This window comes from Phaseolus vulgaris, chromosome 3 (genome assembly GCF_051622355.1).
Source record: "Phaseolus vulgaris cultivar YP4 chromosome 3, ASM5162235v1, whole genome shotgun sequence".
In the NCBI taxonomy this organism is placed as follows: domain Eukaryota; kingdom Viridiplantae; phylum Streptophyta; class Magnoliopsida; order Fabales; family Fabaceae; genus Phaseolus; species Phaseolus vulgaris.
The window spans coordinates 34,818,582-34,836,570 of NC_143500.1; the positions used below are offsets into that span (position 1 = coordinate 34,818,582).

A 17,989-nucleotide genomic window follows, 5' to 3' on the forward strand; every position below is an offset into this window, starting at 1 on the left:
GAAATGATTTTTGTTTGGTAATTATTATTAAAAAGCACTTTTATTTTATAAATTGATTATTTTCAGAAGCTACTCAAAGTAAGTAGTTAGAAAACTATTTTTTCAGTCTTAAACAAACACATCACACGTTGTTGGGTCCACTTTTTGTCACATGAAATACTGGTCAAGATGCAATTGCCGCACAACCATGCTGGTGCTACTTTTTATATGGAAAGATTGCTTAAGTTGAAAAAAGTGTTCACATTTACCATTTTTTTTTCAAAGTTTCGATTTTCCCATAAAATCCAATAAAAAATATAATAGTTAACTGCAGGTTAATAAATTATAAGTAAATGCTAATTAGGTATTTTTAGAATAAAAATTAATGAAACCTAAATATTTATTATATTAAAATAATTATTTTTGACTTGATTATATATTTGTAAACATGCTTAAATCAGTTTTTTCCCTAAGCAATTAATGAGAACGTTATACTTTAGTTGATTTTAACGGAAACAATTGAGATATGCCTTTTACTTTTACAATGACTTCTAACATCATTGTTAGCTAATTTAGAACTGTTATTCTCTACTTTGTAACTTCAGAAGATAAAATAAACATTTTACCAAGAATGTTTAGAAGTTATAGTAAGTTGTTTAAATTTTTAATTCATTTATAACGTTTTAAGAGTAATATGAGACGTTATAAAATAACTATTGTAATATTAAAAGTTGTTAACTTCGTAAGAAATTATGTTTCATAGGCATTATATTTTATTTTACTTCAATATGCTTCATTGTGTAATTTTGACTAAAAAACCAATAACACCCATATTTAAGTTTTGTCTATTATTTTGTTTTTAATATCCTACATAGTGTAAAGTGTAATGTAAATGTTTTTATAGGATAATTTTATAATTAATTTGTAATTTCCAATATAAATTTATAATGATAAATCTGTTATTAAACTCTAAACTTTAGAAACTAATTTGTACTTTATATTAATTTTTTAAAAATTATTTATTGTAAAAAGAAATTAATTTCTTATGATAACAATAGCAAGTATTTTCCATTTGTTTTTTTTTTTCCATATATTTGTGAATAGGTTTTCTTTACAAAACATGGTGAATAGGTGTGGGAAGATAGAGTATTTATGAGTGAGAAAAGAAATAAAAGTATTAAATAAGCATAGATAAAAATGGAAAAAGTTATGATATTCGTTTAGAAGAGGAAAGGTGAGAGAAGAAGATGCATTGATTAGATGGGGTTGTTAGGAACCAAAGAGAATCTTGTATGGAAGTGTTGCAGAGTGAAGGGTGGCAGTAACACAAGCAGCAGAAGAAGCAGAAGAAGCAGAAGCGGCTAATACCAAACAGAGGCGTGCAAAATAAGAAACTGACCTTCTCCTCTTCTCTTCTTCCTCTGTCATCACTTTCACAACTTGTCTGTCCCTTCGTTCCACCCTTTTATCATTTCTCAATTTTCCCCATTTTTTTATTCCCTTTTTCTTCTTCTCTATGTTCCACCCATCACCTCCAAATCCCATATAATTTATAAAAATATATACTTTTTCTCCCTGCAACCCATCACTACCACAACTACTTCATCAATTTATTACCTTCGATAACGGCCGCCCCAATTCTCTACTTTTCACCTTCCTCTTTTCCTCTGCTATTTCGAGGTCAATTTTCCTTTTCTTCTTTGCCAATTTTTTTTCCTGCTTTCTTCTATTTTTGTTGTTGGGGGATTGTGTTAATGAGTTGTACGGCGAGCTTTTATTCGATTAGGTGTTTTTTTTTTCTTTTCTGTTATTGTTTTGGCTGTGTTGGTCTTGTTCAATTGGCGCGTCCTGATTACTATCTAATCTTTTTGTTTCTCAGTTAGTGTGATAGGCCGAACAGAACATGAAAATTGAAATAGAGAGTTATGGGTATTTGGATAGCATTAGTATGTGTTGATGTTCCTTGGGCTTCTTTGTTCTGCGGAAGCTTTTGCTTGTATGGGAGACATGGGAAAAATGGGACTTGACACGATTTGTTGTGGACCCGGTATAAGCTTCTTTGTTTGTTTGCTTGTTTGCTCTCGTATGTTTAGTTGGTTGGTATAGTTACTAGCAATAAAATAGGTTGCTAACATCACATTTTAATCAGTTATGTAAGCCTTTTAAGAGTTGTTGGCTTTATTTGGTGAGTGTGCCCCCCTTAGTGTTTGATTGACTTAACGTCCCAACCTATGACACCTGGTGGCGAAATCTCCATCGGTTGATCCAACAAGACTAGCAATTGACATGAATAGCAAGTTACATTGAAGTTTTACTTTTACTACCTGATGCCTTGTGAGTTAGCATATTATAGTCGGTGCTCAAAAGTTTCAGCTTTTGGTGGCTTGATTATCAGTATAATTGTTCTTAGCTCTAATCATGCTCCACTATTTTCATCATTCAGAATGCATTTAGATTTAATGTAGCTCTAGGTTTGAAAGATGCTTTATTTGACTTCATGTTGCTTGCATGAAACTCTTGTTTATTTGTGTCATTGAATGTCATGTTCATGAAGGCACAGATGACTGGAATATCTAAGGAAGAAGGGTCAGCTAGTCCTAGTTGGGGTGCTTCATTTTTTATGCAGACAAAAGAGGACGTGGCTAGGGCCGTTGCTGCTGCTGTTAACTCTCCGATGTCATCGAAAGATGATCATAGTGGTAGCCAACTTCAAAGGCTTCAGTATCAAGTTGCTCGAATGTTAAAAGGCTTTTCACACCCTCCTGATGTTGAAAACACAAACTACAATCCTGAAATCCTGACTAGTCTGAAGCGTCAATGGGCTGCAAACTTTCAGTTGCAGTATATGGTATGGTACAATGTTTGACTTCAATGTACCATATTTATGTGTTCCTTCTTTCCTCCGTGTATAAAGTACGAAGAAAGATTAAGTTGCTTGTTATTGTAGCATCATGAAACACTTGGTATAGAATGGTCTTCTTCATTGGAAGTTCAGCCCTTGCATCCATTGCTTATTAAACTTTCAGCACCTCACTTTGCATGCCATTATCGGCCTTTAGGATCTATATGTTTTCTTCTTGCCTTAGGGCATATCTCATGAACTATACTGTCCCTTGATATTTCTCATACACTCCATCTTATCTGAGCTCAGGACCATAAGACTTGGAAGGAGCCCTCACGACTATTTGAGAGCATGGTGATTGTCGGACTTCATCCTAATTGTGATGTTCAGGCACTGCAAAGGCGATATGTGGATAGGAAGTTTGAAGGCTCTGCTAAATTGAGAAGTGCACTTGGTTATCAGAGTCAATCTTGTGTAGAACCCAACATTGAACCTCAGGTTGTGATCAGCAGATACTGAAATTTTATAATTATTATTCTTATTACCAAATGGTACAAGTACTAATGCTAATTGTATTACCATTTAAGTTAGAACTTAATTTTTTACTGTCTGTAGTATTTGTTTTGTTTTCAAATATATATTGATCAGGAACAGTATTCAATTTTTTCAGGTCTTATTTGTTTACCCTCCAGAAAAACAGCTGCCTCTTAAATGTAAAGACCTTCTTTCTTTCTGCTTCCCGGGAGGCTTAGAGGTAGGTGTATGCTTAATGAACTTCAATCTTTTCTGCCTTCATTTTCTATATCAAAATATTATCTTTATTATTAATTAGGAAATCTATAGGTAGATGAAAACATAAATGACCTGAATTTTTTTCCCTGGAATTGAGGGAAAAAAAGAGAGATGTCAATGAGCTTGTTGTAGCTTCATTGGCACTGGCCCCATCTGCAAGACTGCGGTGTGATAATGATATTGGAGATTCCATCTTTTACTTGCTTGGGAATTTAGCATAAGACATAAGTGGCAATGGGTAGGGTGGGGCTAGGGTGAGTATGGGAACATCATTGGGTTGTGTAATATATTGATAAAGCATAGCAACTGAAAAATTGAAGTGATCAATGGTGACAATATTGCTTGTATTTAAATTCTTTGCATAGTGAATCATCTACGGTCAGGCATCTATTTTTCTGTCTTTCATTTATTTATTTACATATATGTGAACAAGTTCAGTGGAGCTTTTAGTCTGGTTCTAATTTTTGTTGGATGTAATTTCAGGTCGGTGCTGTTGAGAGAACCCCTTCCATGAGTGAGTTGAATGAAATTCTTTTTGGGCAGGTATTTTTTTATTGCAATGTTAAAGGTTTGATAAATATTTATTTATGAAAATTATTTTTGAAATTTAATATTTGATTAATATTTGATTATATCTTCCTTCCGTTCTTCAGTGATTAACTAATTATTTACCGAAACCAATATGTCAGAGTATTTTTAGAGAAAAGGTCATTATAAGTAAACCCACCAATACATACTCTTTCACTCTTGAACAAGAGATTTCCTGCAAATTCTAATATGGTTTGAAACCCATATCCAAGAGAAAATTTAAACCCCAAAAGCAAAGAGACTACTAGCCAAGAAAAATTAGAAGTCCCTGAATAAGTATGGGTGAGACCAAAAGAATGTCCCCCCTAGAAAAGAGGGAAAAAATGAAATAGACTGAGGCCTCTAAAGTTCAGGAACATTAGCATAAACTGATAATAAATGAAAGCAAGACCTATGATCCTTTTGAGGTCCAAGCTTGAATTACAAAGCCAGGGCTGAAAAAGACAAATTAACACTGGCTCAAGTCAATTGTACTTTTAGGGGGAGTGTTGGAAACAAGTCTCGCATACACTGGTGGGTAGAATCAACTTAAAGGGTATAGACTTAAGATGGCCATGAGTTGAAAGTATTGAAGCATTTCTGGAAATATAGGCTGCTTAAGCTTAGCCCACGGATACACACAGTCCCTCACTTTTAGACAAGGCCCTGTACCAAATTCGAATAGTAACATTCCATCCAAATTGGCTTACCCATCTTTGTTAATCTGGTTGTCTTGTACAAGCAACTTCAATTTTCCTTGATCTGGTAAATAAATAGACAGTGATGGAAACTTGGACACTTTGGGGCATTTGTTCTAGCATAATGTTTCTTTCTGGAAGATGTTTCATGTTTGCATGAAGTTATCATATTGTTTCCCTAATATAGTTTTTTCTGAATTTTTTGTATTTCCTTTGTTTGTTGATACATGTTTCAGATTCAGGGTTTTGAGTAATTTATGCTTTAGTTCAGTAAAGGCTGTCTTCTGCAGTCCTGTAACTTTCCATGTGAACGGATGGCAAGCAAATTTTTCTTTACTCCAAAGTGTTGTCAACCTTCTTATTTGACAAAGTCGAGGTTATATGGTAGAACCGGATAGATCATGTATTTATACTAGGATTAAAGCGAAATGTATACTTTATAGAGAATTACTGTGGTAGAAACAATATGAATAACAGATAGAATAGAAAAAAATTAAAATAACTCGGAGAAGCCAGAATGCCTTGGGCAAAAGCCTACAAACATTCCCTACTTATTTGATGCCTTATCTTGAATATGCAAGTCGATAAATAATGGTAACTAAGGTCTATTTGTACATTGCAGGAACACCTTAAACAAAGGGATTTGTCATTTGTATTCAGGTTACAGGTACCTATAGCAATCTTATTGTTACTTTTGTTACATATTCTTCTTTTCGACATTATGGCAGCTTTTGCCATTTTTCATGACAAAAAGTATTCCAGGGATGATTTTGAATTCATGCAAATTTTTTACATTATATTCTAAAACTACATGAGGGAATGTACTCTTTGCATATATTTCCATTTTTTTTTTCTGGATGGATCTCTCCTTATTACTGTATTATATTGCTGGAGCCTTTTTAGCTTGGATACTTCAGAAGTAGTTTTGGACTTAATCCCTTTGATATTCATTCAAATGATGGTTATGATGTCCACCTCATTATATGATGCAAAAACAAGCTTTACCTTTGCCAGTCCTGACTACTAAATGTCTACAACAATGCATGCACTGTTTAGTGGAGTGGATTTGGAAAGAAAGGAAATGATATGATTGATATGTTTGGACTAGAGCCTTTTTTTCTTGATGTGAATTTGAGGTCTAAGACCTTGAGTGAGGAGGTACGCCAAAGTGCATGCCAAAAAGTAATCTAGGATAATTCCTAGGAGGCTAGGATCAAGTAGTTCCTGAAGGAACTTGTTGTCAATCAAGCTAGACTGTACTTTATGTGAATCACTTCCTTTGTTTTCTTTCCAAATCTACCATACCAAACAATGCCTTGATTATTTTTTATGTTGAAATTGTATTAGTTATCTCACAATGTTACTTTGTTTCTTTAACTTCGAAGGGTGCTGACAACTCAACACTTTATGGGTGTTGTGTCTTAGTTGAAGAACTAGTGGAAAAGCCTTCTGGATTGCTTTCTCTGATTTCTGATAAGCAGCCATCTTACTCGTCTTTGAGACGACATATACTAACCACTCAGAGATGTTACTGCATTCTTTCAAGGCTTCCAGCTTTTGAATTGCACTTTGGTGTATTGAATAGGTAGGTATCTGTAATTAAGAGTCTGCAGAAGGAACCTAGATGTAGAAAATATTTGCAATTTCTTTATGCTCTTAATTTATTAAATTTTGGAAGGATGGTCAGTAAAGCAGTAAGGTTTTTTTGCACTCCTTGTCTGCTTCAAAACAGTAAAAAAATGTCAAGTGTTAATCTGTAGTACTTCCATATATGGTATAATTTGCAAAGTTGAGTTGTCACGGTGATCGACTGAGTATATTAACATGAAGATAAACACACGTTAAAGGAATATTTACATTTCATTAAAGTAGCATTATAAAAACAGGGTGGCAGTTTATGCTCTTATAACAAGATATCTAAAAAAGTTTCAGCATATTTACTTGCCAACTAGGGCAGAATATGCACAAATACACATGCACACATACTCATACACATCTTGAAATGGTTTGCTGCAGGAAAAAAAAAACAAAAAAAAGTCTGCTTCATTCATACCCAAAGATTAGGTGAAACAAATAATGTATTGGTTGGTCGTAATTAAAAAGTACAATCTTCCCAAGAGCTACGATGTAGTTTGTTGTGGCAAAAATCTGGTTGTGTATGTTGACTCAACTTATAGACTCGGGAGCTTTATTTGTTGTTTTTCTTGCTCCTTCCCTTTAGCATCAGTTTTTGGATGCCTGACATTATTTCTGACTCTTTTGGAGGGTTCAGTATATTGGTGGAAGTTGGAATGAAATATTTTTTTCCTTTTTCATGTGATTGACATGCTGTTTATTAAACTGTATTTGGCTGAAATATTTGAATTATTGATAGTGTGAGCTCACACATTGTATTCTTATTTATGCATGATACTTAAAATTGTTTACTTTCTAACATTACGAGAAATATTAATTTTTGCTCATTTCATTGTGCTAATATCTTTGTAGCATCTTCACACAAGAAAGGCTAGAGCGGTTGACAAGAAGTGTTGGAGATCTAAATTTAGAATATGATGAAGGTAATAGCTTTAAGGAAGAAAATTCAGAGGGCTACTCAGAGAGTTCTTTGGTGAGTGATGGACCACTAGAAGATAGACTTGGTGGAAATCCAAGAATTTCTCCATTGAGAGCAGTAAAGTCTACACCTGAAAACATTGTGGATGATGGTCAACCAGAGCACCTAATGGTTGATGGGGAGCTGCAGACATATAAGGAGAGAATCAATTATGATGATGGTTTTCTTGCTAATCCTGTAACAGATAGTACAACAACCAAAGAAGATTCTGGCCCTACAAATTCTGAAAATAATGATCAGTATGGAGATGCCTTTTCTACAAACAAACAGTCGGAAGACAAACATTTACCTAATGCTATTTTGCCCCTCCTGCGCTATTGCCAGTATGAAAGCTCTGAATCTTCCTGCAGGTTCATGTGACTGGGGCTTAGTTGTTCTGTTAAGAAATATACTATCTTAATTCTGGTGGTTTTTCTTCTGTTGGAGTGAAATGCCCGTCACAATCCCAGTTTTGTTCATATGTTTCTTTGTAGAACCTCCTTGACAAACATGCATAGGGATTCGAGTGCTCTTTTCTTATTTGTGTATTTGCTTTGAATATGTTGTTCTTGTGATTTTTTGTGCAAAGTTATCTTATATTGGACAATTTCTGTCAATGAAATAATTGTCCCTTTATTCTTGGTTATTCATCTTAATCAGATATTCTGACTTCTGCCTTTTATGCAGTTTTCAAGGATCACCTTGTGAGGACAGAAATTTTAGGAGTGATGTTGATGATAATGAGACAGAAGAAGCATCTTTCTCTGGCCAAGAGGATTTAAATGACTTAAATGATATTCTTGAATGGGCAAAGGTTTGTAGCTTGACAAGCACCTATATCTGTTTTTGCCTTTTCAGTCACCATTCATTACTATATTTTGTAGCTGATGGTAATTTATCAATTTCCCAGAAAAATAACCATGGACCACTGCAAATTATAAGTCAGTATTACCGTTTAAGTTACCCAGCCAGGGGCTCATCACTTACATTTCATCCTTTGGAGCACTTGCATCCCTTGGAATATAAGAGATCAGCTGAGTCATTTCTACGTCTTGCTGGCTCAACAGTTGTTTTGAAAACCCACAGTACTGGTCTGGAATTAGTTGATGTATGTTATCATCATAATTTTTTAGTGGAAGAGTATGCTTCCATTGCACTTCAAATTTGATGTTTTCGAATTATGAGAAGCATTTTGTTTCATAGTCACATTTATTGTAGATACAATACTTCATTGTTGTTTGTTAATCTCAGGCACATATTGCTCTCGTGGTGGAAGAGGCAAATGCATTATCTGAATGGGCTGTAGCTTGCTTGTGCGGTACATTGAGACTTGAAAATGTATGTTTTATGCTTTTGTCCAAGACATTGAAATCTATTTTGTTTCCATATATTGTAAATATCATCATGCTTGATTTCCAAGTATATGGATTATTATTTTTTTTCCGCAATAGATTTGGTGGGATATTTCAAGCTTGAGCTTATATGCAGGTAGATTCATTATGGTTTTGAGTGGGAGAAGTTATCATTATTTCAGCATTTATGGAAATTGTGGATATGTCTTTTGTAAGTAACTCTTAGAGATATGATTTGATTACATTAAATAGCAAGGTATGATATGATTTGATAGAGAAATATCTTGGGTCATCTATCTCCTTTGCAATAGCCATTATTTGAGGTTTTAATTTACTTTCTGTGGGTCTCATTGTGCTACATCTCTTTTAAGACTTCCTTGCAACTTTTACTTCAATGGAAGAGTCTTATTAGATCCACATTAACTGTTTTTTTTTGGTTGTTGATGTTTCCAAGACAACAAAATAGTGTTTTATTCTTATGATACAGGGTCTTATCTAAGACCTAGAATCTTAATTTTTATGTCATATCAACATACTTTAATGATGAGGTCTTATGAGACTAGGTCATAGACTTATGATAATGGGTATAACCCTTGCAATGGAGATATCCTTACCAAACATTTCCCATTATTAGATATTGACTTTATTCCTTATTATTGTATCTTTTCATCATTATAAATAAGTATAATATTCATTATATTCCTTCTCGGTTTGTCTCTTCTCAACATGATACTATAGCGGTACCATCCTCCATGACATGTTTTGTCACTAATAATTTCAACATGGTATTTAGAGCCTAACGAGAAGGAAATTCAAATTCGTGTTTTCCCAGTGGGCCCACTGCTCATATGGTTTGAAACTATGTATCTTTCTCAGTTTCTGTTATTTTCCCTGATGCCACTGTTCATGTCAAATACACTCTCACCTCGTACATTATTGTTCATCATTGAAAACTTTCCGATGAACTTTTATTATTCCAGGTAGGGTTACAATCTACCCCCGACTTTTTCTGGCCAGTACTATTTACTGCTGACGTTTTCAGCGAGTATTGTTTATCGTCAATGATTTTGCAGCGACTAATGTTTACCGTTAGTTTTTCTAGAGAGTACGGTTTATGACCAATGTTTTCTGGTGAGTAGTGTTTACCACCAATGTTTTTCTGGCAAGTATTGTTTATTGCCAAACTTTCTCTACCTGCCACTGTCGATGTTTTTGTTTCCTGGCAGCCACTATGCCGTCTCAGCATTTTTGCTCTCTTGCAACCATTACTGTCTCCAAGCAGTTTTTGTTCAATAGCAATTGCCATGCCCTCTAACACGTGTAACAGGCTTGACTCATGATATATATCCTCTATCTTGAGGGAAGTGTTAAAGATATCATTTGTCATTATTTACCTTATCGAGTCCAACAACAAACTGGCTGACATGATTCTCTCAAAAGATTGTGTTACTGACATTTGTAACAAGATTGTCTCATAATACATATGCTCCAGCTTCAGAGGGAGTGTTAGAGATATGATTTGATTACATTAAATAGGGAAATATGATATGATTTGATAGGGAAATATCTTATAAAATATTTTCCATTATTAGATATTTATTTTGTTCCTTATTATTATATCTTTACTTCATTAAATAAAAATATCCATGTGTGCATAACACAAAATTCATTATATTTCTTCTCTATTTCACTCACATGGTACTAGAACGGTTTCATCCTCCATTACCTGTTTTCAAAACATTAATCCTTTGAACGGTAGCATATGTTATCTTTGGAGTTACCTCTTTTTGTCAATAGCTATTGCTTCCATATTTAAGATTAAAACCTTGTATGAATTGTTAGCTTGATCATCTCTACTATAAGCTAAATTAGAGGCACAATAATGCCTTTCCTAAAGTTTTAATGTTGTGATCAAAGTGTAATAGTTTCATAATGCTTGTTTATTGAGTTGTACAATTATGAGTTGGTTTAATTGTTTGTGTCCCTTCTGCACTCTGCAGGTGTTAACGTTCTTTGCAGGAGTTCTACTAGAGAAGCAGATAGTTGTTGTCTGTTCTAATTTGGTACGTCTGTACTAAAGTTTGTAATGATCTTGTGACAGTGATTAATCTATCCTATTCTTTTATTATCATCACCATTATCTTCTGTAAGGTGGTGAGTTATTGGTTGGGTATGTTTGGTCCTTTGGTGACATTACTGTTCCCATGTTGATAGGTCCCTGGTCTATTGGGAACTGTAGTAATTATATTTTTATTTTGGTTTCTTCTCATTCTTGTCTTTGCGTGCAAGCTCTTATGCATAAGTTGTTACTCATTTTGCATTTTATTTTGAATGTTAATGTCTTGTATTTGATTTGATTATCTTGCAACAGCATTCTTATCCTCCTGTTTTACTGATTAGTCATTCTAACAATTAAATATGCATGTCTATAATTCTCTGGATTAATATGCACATCTTTGCTTCACACTTAATCTTTTGGGAGACAATTTGGTAAATGTAACGGAAAAACTCATTTATATTCTTTCTTACTGCATATTAGAAGTTTTATTGGCTTGATTTGTAATTCTTAAAATTTTCTTTCATGATCAGGGAATCCTATCTGCTTCAGTTTTATCAGTTATTCCCCTAATCCAGCCTTACCGGTGGCAAAGCCTGCTAATGCCAGTTTGATTTCTTTCTCTTTACCATGTTAAAGTGAATGAGTTATTACTTTGTATATTTCACCGTATGGTATTTGACGAGAACATGCTCTTCCAGGTTTTACCAAATGACATGCTTGACTTTTTAGATGCACCTGTCCCTTATGTAGTGAGTATTCAATTCTTTGCTTTAACTGATAAGAATATTATCCTCTTGAAGCAAGGCCATGAGGTTGCTTTTGCGTTTGAATTATTTTCTTCATTGAAATACAGGCTCAGTGCTTGCCCTTGCACATGTCAATTTATTACTTGGATATTGATATTGGATATATTGCTTTGAAGCTGGTCAAACTTTAGTATTGCTTTTTATGCATTGGAAGAAAACATTAGATTTGCCATACAAGTGCACTTTCAAATTTTGTTTGAAGTTGAACTTTCTTTTTTTATTTTAATCTTTCAATTGATACTACCATTTGTAATGTCTCTGACTGCCAACAAAATTAATTTCTAGGTTGGTATCAGGAACAAGACCAGTGAAGTTCAGTCAAAGTTTACCAATGTTATTCTAGTTGATGCCGATAGAAACCAGGTAAAAATAAATCCTTTTTATCTTAACAATTTGTGATACACTAGTATGCATAATCTTTTCTTACATTTATGAAGTCATTTTTTGAAATGAAGGAAAATATATTGTTTGTTACTTTTGTGCCACTTTTTATTTCTGTTTGTGAAATACAAGTTTTATAAATCTGGTAGCAAATTGACATTTTGTGTAATCATGTAAATAGGAAAGAATATGTTAATTAGAGAACAGTATGTTCTTGTAATTATCCTTGTATTTATGACACCTAGTATTAATATATGTTCTTTTGTGTAATTCAAATAGATGGAATTCATCAAATGTCTCTCATTTCTCTCCCTTTACAAATGGATTAGAGAATAGATATGATATGGTAGCACTTATGGTAGAAAAGATGGACAAGAACTCACCTTTGGTGGTTTGGGCATGTGTGGAGGGGATTTGTAGAGGCTCTAGTGAGGAGAGTGAAATGGAGGGTAGCTTAATTGCTAGAGGCAAAGGGAGATCATGACAAACTATAGGTAAAATCATTGAGAAGGATTTACTGGCCAATAATGCTTAAAAAAATTCTTAGAATGTGAGTTTAGGGCTAACTCAACACACAAAATTGACTTATAAGGTAAACTTACTCCTCACTTATATTTCATCATTTTATTATATCTCTAGTTGATGTGAAATCTTAAACGCACCTCCTTATGCTTAGAACTAGGCATCTTGAGTGTGAAACTAGATATTTTATAAGTGGTCTAGTAGCTGTTCGATAGCAAGTGACATGATAGACCCAACCATAGTTGTGATGGTAGACTCTGATACTATCTTAAAATGTAAGTTTAGGACTTACTCAATCCTAGAAAACTGGCTTGTAAGTGAGAATTGCTCCCCACTTATATATTATAATTTGACTATTTCTCTTAAAATGTGAGTTTAGGACTTACTCAATCCAGAAAACCGGCTTGTAAATGATAATTGCTTCCCACTTATATATTATAATTTGACTATTTCTCTTATTGATGAAGGATCTCTAATAGACATGATGTATGGTAAATCATTGTGTTGTTTGTTCCAGTAAGCAAGGCCACCTAGTGGAAGAAGGCTAGATTGCTGTTGTTGGTCATAAAAGACTCGTTATTCAAGTTGTGTTTATATCTTTGGAGTTTAAGTTTGTGTTTTCTTAGACCGTGTAGTGTGCCGTTTAGGTTGATGAGATTTGGTTGCGGCAATATTCAATTTTAGTAAGTTCATGATTTAATTTGCAAGTTTGATATAGTGAAATGATACTTCATATGCTGAACATGTAATGGGAGAAAAAGAATTAAAAAATTGGAGGCTACATACAGTCAAATCTTAGGATTGCTTAGGTAAAGTATTAGATATATTGCAGATTTTATATCCCAAGCTCCCAAGGATTTGTCACAGGTTTGAAGATAACAGAAAGAGTTCTTCTCATTGCTTTTTTATTTTTTATTTTATTTCCATGATTGTGAGACTACTAGCTAGCCATTTATATCATGTACAGCACGATTATTTGTTTTTCATGTGGTTATCTGATAACATCAGTACATGGTTTCTTATCACACTGCTATTATGTTGGAATAGGTGAAGTCACCAACATTACCACAACTGCCAAGACAGAAAGAGCTAGTCTCTTCTTTACGTCCTTATCATTCAACTCTTGTAGGAGAAAGTTACTTGGGTAGGAGAAGGCCAGTATATGAATGCACGGAAGTGCAGGTGTGCCCATTTTAATGAAATCACCTTTATCCATTATTACTGTTCTTGATTTCCTCTTTATTGCTCTCCACCTTTCTCATTCTCCACTTTTGATCACCTTTGGTATCATGATTAGATTAATGATTATTACAGACATTAGTCATGGTTAGATGTACTTTGTCAAAGCAACTTAATATTTTGCAATAAACAATTTATCCAGGTTTTTAACAGTTCAGCATTAGTTATGCATCCTCAGATATTTCTAATTTTTCGGTTTTTTCCACATGTCACTCTAGGCAATGTCAAACTGTCTCAACATTTTAATCTGTTCTCATGTGTGTTAATTTCCCTCCAGATTGAAGCTGCAAAGGGGTTCCTTTCGGTGTTAAGATCTTACTTAGATTCTCTTTGCTATAACATCCGTTCTCACACGATCACTAATGTACAATCCAATGACGATAAGGTCTGTATTTTAGTCTCACCAACAAATTAAGTTATTCATTTTGATATTTATTTTAATTGTTTTAATCTCTCTGAAAATAAGGATTTGATTGAGAATTTTAATTTAGAACCAACCTGGACTTGGTCTTACTTTTATGCCTTAAAAAGGGGTCAAATATATATTACGTGGTTAATTCCTGTTAAGAAATGGTTAATTTTTAACTTTTAAGTTAATTCTTACTTATAATTCTTCCTTTGATCTAAGAAAGCATAGTCAGTTTTTAGTGAAACTGTTTCCAATGGCTACCTTAATTTGCTCATAATAGTCTTTGTTGTTGGTATGAATGACCCAAGTCCTAGAATATAATTTTTTTTTACTGAAATTTAAACACTGGCCTTCTTTTAAAATTGCATATTTTAGTAAATATTAGGAAGATCTGAAACGATGGTTTGTATCTTCAGGTATCATTGCTTCTGAAGGAGAGTTTCATTGACTCGTTCCCTTACCGGGATCGGCATTTTATGAAGGTTTGTTTCTTCTTGAGCTTACAATCATACCTTATGCTAACTATGTATGCAAAATTTAGTCAAATTTGCTAGTAGAAGTTCAAAATGATCAGAACTGACTTGCAAATTCTCTCTGATTTCTTATCGTTGAACGTTACTCCAAAATTTGCACTTAGTATGTAAATATTATTCAAATCAAACATTCAGATTATTGTTTTGTTGGATCACAACTATTGCACTGTCTACGTGATATTTTGCTAAAATTTGTCTGGTTTAAGTTGAGAAGACACTAACTTTCAGCAAAGAACAAGTAGAATATGTTAAGTGAGTTTAACTGAAATAATCAATCTAAGGGACTAGCTAGGCCTCCCTAATCAGCTACAGTGTTGCAGACGCTTGGGAGTGGTTGTATTGCAGACAGGATCTGACTTGATTTTCAACTGTTGATCCTGCTTGCTAGCTGATATTTCTTTTCAATTTTTCTAGTGCTTCAGAATCATGCTGCATTGGCAAGTTTCAAAACCTTGAGTAGAAATCTAAGGACCATTTGGTTAGAATCTCTAGCGCAATCAGTTTTTACTTAGGGAATTGGTTTGTGCTAGTCCCTAGCAAATAACAAAACCTTATTTTTTTGTTATTTGATGCAACAAACCATAAATACGTGTGAGAACACTAGTTAATATGCTTAATGAGAAGCAATTCTTTTAAAAGCCAAATGAATATATGCATAATCTTTTTGCTCATAGTTGCGTTATTTAGTAGATAAACATTTTTGTATTTGATACTATATTCAGACTACTAATTCAGTTTTTGTATTTTCTCCCCTTTGTTGCCTTGTGCTAAACAGCTTTTCGTGGATACACAGCTTTTTTCTGTACATACAGATCTTGTTCTCTCTTTCTTACAAAAGGAATAGAGCTGCCATGCAGAATATTTTGGTAATATTATATTATTGTTTCCCTTCAAGGTTGAACGCAAGTTCAGTGTTGTATAATTTTTCTATGTTGAGTTAAATTTTCTCCCTTGCCCCTGGCCCCACAACGGTACCTGTGCCCTTTTCCTTAGGCTTTATTTATGCGTCTGCGGTACTTGTAAATATTAATTTGATTCTTGTATTTAAGCTAAAAGGGTTACAGGGGATTTACTCTGTGATGTAATGTTTATTTTTGGTCATACACCAATACTATATGTTTGATCTCATTTTAAATTTTAATCTATTGCAACCAATGTTTTGCATTATAGCAAAAAGCTTGATAGCAGAGGTAGCAATTTATTATCTTATCGCCCTTTGGCTAAATATGGTTGAGTTAAGTGTGTTTGGATCACTAGATTTCCGTTTGCGATGATGAATTGATGTGGATTTTAGATGACAGAGATAGTTTTCTTGACATAATTTGAGTTTATTTTGGGGATGGAATGAAACCATTGTCATCTTTAAGTTGCTTAATATTGAAAGGACTTCAAAAGTAACATATTACATTTGACTGTACTCTTGGAACAAATATTCATTGCTTGTATGTTTCTTTGTTTGTTTTCTAACATTGTATTAATTACTGATCATTTTAATCAACTCTAATAATTAACTTTTTCAATTCATTCAATCATTATTCAATTACTATTATGTTTTTTGGCAGTGATAATATTAAAAGAGGTGTTTATAGATAAATTTTGACCTCTTCCATCAAGTTTGATACTATCTTCGCTTTGGAATATAGACAAAATGGGTTCTGCATTATATGATGGAAATTTTATCAATTCAGAATTTTTATCGGTAGAAGATGATTAATTTTGTAATAAATTGTAATAATATTGATAATTAAGTTGATTCAAATCCATAGCACACTACAAAACATAAGAAGATGCAGAGAATATGTAAAGTAGAAATCATTTTGTACTATCATATTCCAACAACCCATTTGTAACATTAATTTTCTCCAATAGTCATTTTTTAAGCTCTTCCTTTCTTCCTTTTTTTTCCAATCCACTTTCTCTCCTTTTCTTTCTCGCTATCCAATCCACCAAATCTTCTCAAACTTTCACACCTTAGTGGAGTTATTTTTATTTAAATTTTCACACCAAACTTTCACACCAGAGTAGTTTTCTTGTTTGGATTTTTCATTTCTATATATATTTTTGTTTTGATTTGATTGTTACATGGTTTTGATCTATTTATGATTTTTCCAATTTTGATATGCTCGTATTCATCATGTTTTGATTTATTTTTTTGGTGTTTCATTTCAATTATTCTTCATAAGGACTCATCAAGAAAGAGGATAAACCAGTGTGTTTTATTTATAAATAATGGCTGTTTCAACAAGCAACTAGAAACAAATTTAAGCAATTTGAATGACCACGTGGATTACCTCCTATGACAAAGTTGTTGTTTGAAGCAACTCCAAACAATTATGATACATGTGCTAAGCATCTCTGGATACTATGAAAAAATTGTAATCATATAAACATGTAAACTTTTTACTTATTTATATTTGTTTAAATTTTTTCACTTAATTCAATCAATTTTACTTTTTTTTATCACGTCATCCAAATCTAATACCAGTCTCTACCAAGATCTTATTGGTTTGGATGAAATCTTGCAAAATGAAACAGAGTAAACTTTTGAAAATATTTTTATAAAATGTACTGCACTAAATAGATTTCCTTGACAAGACAGCTTAATAATAAATATCTGTAAGTAACGCCTTTAACTAATCATGGTAATCCAAGAGAGGAAACTAGTTTGAAAAGTAGGTGGGGGTAATAAAACCTGATACTTTTCGTACATTAAATTTTTGAAACCAGAATACTTAGTTGGGAATATCATTACTCTAGAATATTTGCTTACTATTGATTTATGCTAACTTTAAAGAGATGAGAAGAAGATAAAAGTTTTACATTAAAATTGAAGGTCTTAATGAGCAGAATTTAAAAATGTTGAATTTGCAATGCACAGATAGAAATGCAATGGGAAGTGGGGACATGAGCAGTATTCAGAAAGCGTGGTTTGTGTGGACGCAAGAGGGTGGTCCAAGTCCAAGATGTGGCAGTTCAGTTGTGCTTGATTCTAAACCAGAATGCTACAGCAAAGATGCCGGGATTTGCCCTTCTGGCTGTTACATTAATGGAAACATTTGATGTGTCCCTGCTTGGGACCTTTTCCTTCTTAAATGTGTCACCGTTTCAAGTAACTTGGTAGTTTTGTAGAGCCTTGATTAAGCATTTGTACTTATTGACTATGACTATCAGTGCAAAATATCATAAACAAGTACATGCCATGCTTATAGACCTCACC

General features: G+C 33.4%; 1 protein-coding gene across 6 annotated transcripts; it reads left to right on the forward strand.

Annotated features, from left to right (window-relative positions):
* The first annotated feature begins 1,099 nt into the window (after positions 1-1,099).
* On the forward strand, positions 1,100-15,913 carry LOC137807178 (uncharacterized). Of its 6 annotated transcripts, none has more exons than XM_068607659.1 (19): positions 1,100-1,659; positions 2,534-2,827; positions 3,131-3,319; positions 3,492-3,575; positions 4,097-4,156; positions 5,501-5,545; positions 6,264-6,463; positions 7,366-7,842; positions 8,159-8,285; positions 8,382-8,579; positions 8,723-8,809; positions 10,824-10,886; positions 11,413-11,487; positions 11,581-11,631; positions 11,974-12,051; positions 13,639-13,773; positions 14,108-14,215; positions 14,656-14,721; positions 15,548-15,913. In XM_068607659.1, the coding sequence occupies exons 2-19, from the start codon at positions 2,540-2,542 to the stop codon at positions 15,614-15,616; spliced, it is 2,400 nt and encodes a 799-aa protein (XP_068463760.1). In that variant the 5' UTR covers positions 1,100-1,659; positions 2,534-2,539; the 3' UTR covers positions 15,617-15,913. The 6 variants fall into 6 exon arrangements, 5 of the variants coding, with proteins under 5 accessions (XP_068463760.1, XP_068463759.1, XP_090156834.1 ...); XM_068607658.1 differs by having other exon boundaries at positions 2,540-2,827; XM_068607660.1 differs by lacking the exon at positions 1,100-1,659 and adding an exon at positions 1,878-2,026.
* The last annotated feature ends 2,076 nt before the right edge of the window (positions 15,914-17,989 follow it).

Coding starts and splice junctions, on each gene's coding strand:
- LOC137807178 (XM_068607659.1), top strand. CDS start 2,540: ATGACTGGAATATCTAAGGAAGAAGGGTCAGCTAGTCCTAGTTGGGGT. Junction 14,216..14,655: donor TACAATCCAATGACGATAAG/GTCTGTATTTTA, acceptor TTGTATCTTCAG/GTATCATTGCTTCTGAAGGA. Junction 14,722..15,547: donor GGGATCGGCATTTTATGAAG/GTTTGTTTCTTC, acceptor TGTGCTAAACAG/CTTTTCGTGGATACACAGCT.